The sequence below is a fragment of the Hyperolius riggenbachi genome, chromosome 6 (assembly GCF_040937935.1).
Source record: "Hyperolius riggenbachi isolate aHypRig1 chromosome 6, aHypRig1.pri, whole genome shotgun sequence".
Classification (NCBI taxonomy): Eukaryota; Metazoa; Chordata; class Amphibia; order Anura; family Hyperoliidae; genus Hyperolius; species Hyperolius riggenbachi.
The window spans coordinates 82,139,628-82,148,058 of NC_090651.1; the positions used below are offsets into that span (position 1 = coordinate 82,139,628).

At 47.2% G+C, this 8,431-nt stretch overlaps 1 protein-coding gene across 2 annotated transcripts in view; it reads right to left on the reverse strand.

Annotated features, from left to right (window-relative positions):
* Positions 1 to 8,431, reverse strand: part of EFCAB14 (EF-hand calcium binding domain 14) — a 41,200-nt gene extending 32,769 nt beyond the window's left edge. The window contains exons 1-2 of one of the 2 annotated variants that reach the window (XM_068239609.1): positions 8,104 to 8,430; positions 4,198 to 4,346 (exon numbers count right to left, since the gene is read on the reverse strand). In XM_068239609.1, coding sequence (XP_068095710.1) covers positions 4,198 to 4,346; positions 8,104 to 8,324 — 370 coding nt within the window. In that variant the 5' untranslated portion in view covers positions 8,325 to 8,430. Of the gene's footprint in view, positions 1 to 4,197; positions 4,347 to 8,103 lie in introns of both variants that reach the window. The other variant, XM_068239608.1, reaches the window with a different exon arrangement.

The following is an 8,431-nucleotide window of genomic DNA, read 5'->3' on the forward strand; positions in this document are numbered from 1 at the left end:
GTCTGTGCTGAAAGCACAGAGCTGCTCGGTACACTCGTGATCAGACTGCCCAGTTAGGGCCCATTTCCACTACATGGAAAACTGACTCCAATGAATGCCTATGGGATATCTGCATTTAGTAAAAACAGCCCATAGACATTAATTGGAGTCAGTTTTAATGCATCCAGGATCCGCGTGTAGTGGAAACAGGCCCGAAGTAATATAAAACAAATATTTTAAAAAGGATGTAATCAGCATATAATCAACAGGCTGCAGTCAATTAGTGTACAATTATTCCATGCAGAAAACAGGTGGACGATTACACAATGCAACAGTTTGGAAAGTCTGAAGGTCAAACTAGAAATGATCCACTGCTGCTTATCTCAATAAACAGCAAAGGTCGCATGGCCACACTAGCATGTTTTGTCAAAGAGTTTTATGTCCGTGCACACAAGCCACCCCTCGTCAGAGTGATACACAGAAAGAAATACTGCAATCTGGTAGTGGACAGAGATAGCCAGGATGCGATCTATGTAAAGGGGCCCATACACTGGTGACTCAGCCATTGATCGATCAATTCTATGGAATCGATCGGAAATCGATTCTATCAATCGATTTCGATCTACTTCAAATCGATTTGATCTGACAGGATGGAAAATCTAGGTCGATAATGCATTCTGAAATCTATTTGAAATCTGTTCCTAGTGTGTGGCACACATCAGATAGGTTCCTGTCAGTTTCGACTTGACATGCATCTGACAGAAATCTATCTGATAGTCGAATCTGCTGCAAATCTATAAGTGTATGGCCACCTTATGCACACCTGAAGTGAGAGGGATATGGAGGCTGACCTGCCCAATGATGATCCCTAAAGATCTGGCATGCAGGACCTTTAGCTATGCCTAAGCAGGACCCAATACTATTGTGCTATGCCGGGCATTGCTAAAAATCTAACACGCCGCATCTTCATGCAATCGTTGTGCGCCTGATGTAGTCACGCTGGTCTGACCATAATGACCACCCCCGCCATGGCAGTCGTTATGGTGCACCACTCAGGGTGCAGACCAGCATGTGAGGTCCATTCACATGCTGGTCTGCACTCTGAGTGGTGCATGTGAATGGACCTTTAGGGTTGTTTCAGGCAGATGTCTCAATCACCTGCCCAGAGTCTCGATCCATGGTTATAGGAAGTTGTCAGGAATCATGACTAAGCTGTTACTAGGCAGATTATGTTCTATTTAACTAATGCAAAGTTTTGCATATGAAAATTTGTATAAAAAAACGCGTCAAAATTTACAAGCAAATTTTCACCAATCAGAAAAATCTTAAATTATTTTTTGCTGGCGAAAGGTCACGCTACAGTGGAAAATTAGCCTAACAGAAGTGCAAGTGTGCGTGTGAACTGGCCCTTAGTTGTTGTACCACACAAGGGAGATGTTTTAGGTAAACACTGGACAGTATTTATTTCTACATCTGTAGATTTATTTCCTCATCTATATTTGAGGAGGATATATCTGTGATTAAAGGGCCCATACACCTAACGATTTTCCCGCCGATATACAGCAGATTCATTCGATCACTGATTGAATCTGCTGTGAAATCGTTGTGCAAACGCAATGTGCTCCGTGCTCGGCTCCTCCAGTTTCACTCAACTTCCTGTCCCAGCAGGAAGTTTGAACAGTAGAGCGCCCTCTCCTGTTTAAACTTACCTGGCAGGAAGTTCAGTGAAGCTGGAGGAGCCGAGCACGGAGGAGAAGACAGCGGAGACCAGGGGACAAGCGACGTCCGGAGCAGGTAATGTATGCGGGGGAAGGGGGCAGCGGCAGCTTCACAGACTGTAATTGGTTTCATGCTGAAATCGATTCACAATCTGTTTGCAGTAAAGGCAGCCATACGATCCCTCTCTGATCAGATTCGATCAGGGAGGGATCTATCTGTTGGTCGGATTTGAAGGCAAATCGACCAGTGTATGGCTACCTTTGAAATTTTATTTTAACTTTTTGACATGATTTTGTATTTCAAACTTTTATTATACTCAAAATGGTTACTAGACCCTTGCTTGACGGATTTTATTAAGTAAATACCAAAAATTTCACGAAAATTAATTGAACCACTTTTTGCACAGAAATCCTGCAGAAATTAAACGCTAGGGAGGTTAACAAAACAATAGGGACTGTAGGTTTGTTTTTAACCAGAACCTGCTTGGGAACACTGTGCCTCTAGTGTCTCCAGTGTCTCCCTCTGTGCCTCTACAGTGCTCCTAATGTTGCCCAGTGCTTCTACTGCCCCATTGTGCCCCCCCCCCCCTTGCTCCCTCTGCGTCATCCCTCACCCTGGTCTTCCTCTATGCTTCCTTCGCACCCTCTCTATGTCCTCACTCTCCCCCAGTGTTCCTCTATGTCCCCTTCTCGCATTCCTCTCAAGCACTTGGCAATTTGCATCACAGTCATGGAAATGATGTCATCATGCCTGCAGCGTTCATAACGGTTGGTTATTTGTATGTCAAATGTACTTAATTCGAAGACAACCTGTTCTAATTTGGTGGCAAAATCTTTTGTAGAAAAATATTGACCTTTGGGTCATGACCAAAATATTTTGGTCCTTGGAAAAAAAAAAAAAAAAAAAAAAAAAAGTGTCATTAAATCAAAAAGCAACATATGGATTAAACAATTTTTTTTTTAAATTATGGGTTCAAACATTTCAAAATGTGGAAAAGTCCAAGAGTGAATACGGTACTTGTTTTAGAGTCAGAGGTGCTCAGTACAGACCTGGACAGCTTTAGCTGTAAACTCCGGTCTTAATGCCTGATGAAGTGGGGTCAAGCCCGTGAAACGTGTTGCAAAAATTGTGCCGTGTATAAATAAACCTTGTGTTATCTTTTAACACGTACCTTTTGTCATGTCCTTTGGAGTGGGTAAGAGTCCACCTCCACCACTTCCATGTTTTTAAATTTTTCTATCCTGTTGGCGCCTCTGTTTGCTTTGATACTTGTGTTTTAGATTGATAATAATTCACTTCATCTACACTTCCACACAGGTAAGAAGCTGGCTGACCTATGGTCCAAGGCATGGCTAAATTATGTCAGACAGGTTCCAGAGATCAAAAAGATAATATGTAGGTTTAATCAGGGCTAGCCCTACCATGAAGCCACCTAAATCAAATAATTGAGTCGGCAAAGTGTAGGTGGTGATCTGGTGACAGAATTTGCAGGGCAGCCATCACGAATACCTGGTCCAGTGCTGGGTTTTCTCATTCTGCATTGCAGCCTACAACTGTGTAGCAGAATTTCTCTGCAAACGCCGATGTCACAGTACATGCAATGGGGGCATATGAAAGGATGATTCTGCAGTGCAGAAGCAATAAGGACCCGACGCTGGACCAGGCATTTGTGGTCCACTGACGATCTAGAGGCCTCCCTTTACTAAAGTAAGTATCTAACCTTTTTTCAAATAGTCTCCTAAGGTTTACTTTAATGTAACCAATTTTCAATTCAGGAAAAAGATACATAGTGGTCTTATTGGATAAGCAGAAATTAAAAAGCAGTCAGGCATTTCCAGATGTACCATTGAGCTCTTCTGTAAAATGTAACCCTTGTAAACAGATTAGATGGTTGTTGGCCAAGGTGGCCGCCTCAGTTGATAATCTAGTATGTAGAGTGGTCCCCAAACCCCCTAGAGGCATTGGCAAGAGATCAGACTCAGCTGAGCACAGGCCGGGGCATTTGTTCTCCTACTCAACCCGCCCTGTCTGTCATGCGCCACACCGTTGACCCTTCTTACCCCTATATAGCAACAAAAATGTCACCTCCAGGCTAGCGATATGTCTGTACAGGTTTGAGAGACTATGGCCCAATCCCTGAGGGCAATAGTCCTGGTACATGTGTACAAAGCTTTAAACAGATTAGTTTCACATGAACATATAAAATTACCCACTAGCTATATAATATTGCACACTAGCTAACCCACACAGTGCATTAACTCCAACTCAGACTTGTATTTGCCACATCCAATTGCAGAGGGTGCTAATACAGAATTATATAAAGGCCCCACTAAGTGGTTCTACTAACAGCTCTTAAATACTGCTCCATAGACAAAGGTGCTGCAAAGGGCTTTGTATCCATGACGGGCTTGTCTTGCAACTGTGACATTGAGAGGCATGTGCCACAAGGTAGCCACAAGCCTGACAGCTAAGGTGTCTAGACATATTTAGTTGACTTACTGCTTTTAATCTGCTCTTTCAGTAGGTCCAGGTTCTCCTTCAGGACAATCTGCATCCAGACAAGTCCAATACATGCCATGACACAACCGGCCAGAACGATGAATGCACACACCGGATAGCAGACTCGGCAACACTGTAAAATTCCACCCCTGATGGAGAAACAACAACTAATCTTATAACCAAACCCCCAGAAAATTCATACAGCTCTTTTCAATCACACCAAGCAATATGGTTTACTAGTACTAGTAGCCAAAATCAGCAGTGCATACCCACAGGAAAAGGGAAGACGTAAGGCCCGACCCAACGAGAAAGGGAAGACGTAAGGCCCGACCCAACGAGAAAGGGAAGACGTAAGGCCCGACCCAACGAGAAAGGGAAGACGTAAGGCCCGACCCAACGAGAAAGGGAAGACGTAAGGCCCGACCCAACGAGAAAGGGAAGACGTAAGGCCCGACCCAACGAGAAAGGGAAGACGTAAGGCCCGACCCAACGAGAAAGGGAAGACGTAAGGCCCGACCCAACGAGAAAGGGAAGACGTAAGGCCCGACCCAACGAGAAAGGGAAGACGTAAGGCCCGACCCAACGAGAAAGGGAAGACGTAAGGCCCGACCCAACGAGAAAGGGAAGACGTAAGGCCCGACCCAACGAGAAAGGGAAGACGTAAGGCCCGACCCAACGAGAAAGGGAAGACGTAAGGCCCGACCCAACGAGAAAGGGAAGACGTAAGGCCCGACCCAACGAGAAAGGGAAGACGTAAGGCCCGACCCAACGAGAAAGGGAAGACGTAAGGCCCGACCCAACGAGAAAGGGAAGACATAAGGCCCGACCCAACGAGAAAGGGAAGACGCAAGGCCCGACCCAAGCGAAAAGGAGGGCCCCAACAAGAAATAGATGAGGGGTGGGTCAGCTAACAGAGAGGGATAAGAAAGGTTTGATTCACCAAGAAACAACCGAGAAACAATGGTGAAGGAAAAAAAGATCATATGAAATCAGTAGGTAAGGGGGGAGGAGACAGAAGAGAAAACAGGTTGGAGAGGATATTTTCAAAAAAAAAAATAAAAAAAAATAGTACAGTAGGGGAAAGGACAGGCAATGCCCCTGCAGTAAGTAGGGGGCAGACAGGATGGGTAATTAAGCGGCAGTTGGTAGGGAAGAGGAGACAGGATAGTGAGGTAAGATAAAACACTGCACAAAAACGAACTGTGGGAGAGCTGACAGGTAATTCAGGGGCATCAGTGAGGCTCAGGGGAAGGAAGGAGGGGATAGTGTGTACAATGGATCTGTGGGGGAGAGGACATGTAATTCAGAGGTATAGGATGGTGCATATAGTGGATCTGTGGAAGTCAGGTATTTCAGGGGCACAAAGTGGGGCTCAGGGGTAGGAAGGCGGGGATAGTGTGTACAGTGAATATGTGTGTGTGTGTGGTCCGGTAATTCAAGGACAGTAAGAGGTGCTCAGGGTATAGAGGGAAAAATTAGTACAATGGATCTGTGGTGAGGGGGGCAAGTAATTCAGGGACTCAGGGGTAGGAAGGAGGGGATAGTCAGTGGCATAGCAATAGGGGTTGCAGAGGTAGCGACCGCATCTTGGCCCTTGGGTCAGAGGGGCCCTCCATCAAGCACAATATTAGCTCTATATTGGTCCTGTGTTGGTAATAATCACTTCTATAGATGCTTTAACCACTTGAGGACCCACCCTTTACCCCCCCTTAACGACCAGCGCTGTTGTAGCTGATCTGTGCTGGGTGGGCTCTGCAGCCCCCAGCACAGATCAGCGTGCAGGCAGAGCGACCAGATCGCCCCCCTTTTTTCCCCACTAGGGGGATGATGTGCTGGGGGGGGGTCTGATCGCTCCTGCCTGCGGGTGTTGCGAGGGGGCACCTCAAAGCCCCCCTCCGCGGCGAAATCCTCCCACTCCCTCTCCTACCTGGCCCCCCCTGGAGATCCGGGCTGCACAGGACGCTATCCGTCCTGTGCAGCCAGTGACGGGACGTCCCCTGTCACATGGCGGCAATCCCCGGCCGCTGATTGGCCGGGGATCGCCGATCTGCTTTACGGCGCTGCTGCGCAGCAGTGCCGTACAAATGTAAACAAAGCGGATTATTTCCGCTTGTGTTTACATTTAGCCTGCGAGCCGCCATCGGCGGCCCGCAGGCTATTCACGGAGCCCCCCGCCGTGAATTGACAGGAAGCAGCCGCTCGCACGAGCGGCTGCTTCCTGATTAATCAGCCTGCAGCTGGCGACGCAATACTGCGTCGCTGGTCCTGCAGCTGCCCCTTTGCCGACGCGCGTTATGAGTGCGCGGTCGGCAAGTGGTTAAATCAGCTATGTCAAACCGGTCCTACGAGGGCTGAGATCCTCACACATTTTTTGATACAGCTCATATGAATTGATGGGTCTGAATCAGGAAAGGTGTGGTCCATCAGGTAGAACACATTCCTCTCTTTCTCAGTCCATCCTAAACACTGGCATGAATCTGGCCCTCCAGGCCTGGAGTTCGACACATATGCTTTAAAATAGTAGTAATCATTAAAGGGGCACTACAGCGAAAAATTGTAAAATTTAAAATACGTACAAACGTAGACAAATAAGAAAAAAAAATTCCAGAGTAAAATGAGCCATAAATTACTTTTCTCCTATGTAGCGGTCACTTACAATAGGCAGTAGAAATCTGACATAAGTGACAGGTTTTGGACTAGTCCATCTCTTCATAGGGGATTCTCAGCAAGGCTTTTTTTCTTTATAAAGATATTCCCTAAAAAGGATTTATACAAAGATGCTGGCCGGCTTCCCTGCTTCCTACACAGTTTTTTGGCAGTTGGACAGAGCAACTGCCATTCACTAAGTGCTTTTGAAAATAAATATATCCCTGAGAATCCCCTATAAAGAGATGGAGTAATCCAAAACCAGTCACTTCTGTCAGATTTCTACCGCCTACTGTAAGTGACAGCAACATAGTAGAAAAGTAATTTATGGCTCATTTTACTCTGGGAAAAAAAATGTACTTTTTATTTGTAGGTTTGTACATATTTTAAATTTTACAGTTTGTCACAGTAGTGCCCCTTTAACAAACTGTTTCCCATCCTCTACTAGCCGGAGCAGTGCTTTTCAGCGCTGCTAGCTTTGGGCGCAGCCAGCGCCGCCATAGACTGTAATGGGAATCAGTCTATAGCGGCGCTCAGTGAGGAAGGTCGGCTCCGTCAGAAGACGGAGCCGAAGTTGCTTAAAAAACACAATAATTCGGCCTCCAGCAATCGCTGGAAGCCGAATTATTTCATTCCCCCACTATCCATGTCGGCCTGGAGGGGGAATAGTAATTAAAACGCCCCGGACTTGTGCAGAAGCAGGACCAGCCATTTAACAGCTGGATCCTGCGCCCAAGTCTACCAGCGCCGTATTCAAATGTATGCCTACTAGCACCTCTGACACTGGGGTTGTCCTTCGCAGGTTTTGGTGCGCAATATCAATTGTTACGTATAAAATGCTTGGGGAACCCAATGTAAAACTTGCACCGGTGCCCAATGGATCTATGGTGGAGGGGGGCATGTAATTCAGGGGCACAAAGTGGGGCTCAGGGGTAGGAAGAAAGGGATAGTGTAATATACAGAGAACCCGTGAGGGAAGGGGTCAGGTAATTCAGGGGCAGTAAGTGTGGCTCATGTGTAGGGAGGAGGGGATAACATATACAGAGGGCGTGTGTGTGTGTGTGTTCAGGTAATTCAGGGAGAGTAAGTGGGGCTGAGGTGTAGGAAGATGGGGTCAGGTAATTCAGGGAGAGTAAGTGGGGCTCAGGGGGGAGTGTACAGAGAGTACCAGTGGAGGACGGTATAACGTAACATAGGAGCAGTTGCAGGAAAGAAGTCAAGCGGGGGGTGGGGCTTCTAGGGGGGGGGGGGGTCACTGACCTCCCACAGCTGGCATTTCTCTCGGTGACCGCACTGTAGTCCTCAGTCTCGGTGTCAGTGTCGCTGTCGGGGCGTTCAGTACGCAGTAGCCGGTGGTGCCCTCCCTTCTTCTTCCCGTCCCCGGCCAAACCAATCAGAGCATTGAGTTCCTTCCTCTTCTTCATCTTCTTATGGGGAGTAGAGGGGGCCGGGGGCCCGGAGGACAGAGCACCGGAGCCCATTACCTTCCGGCCGGATCCTCTACTGGTGTCACTCACGTATCTCCGCCCATCCTCCTTCCGTCTACAGGGTCACCTGGCTTCCGTCTATACAATGCCCTCCCATCTCC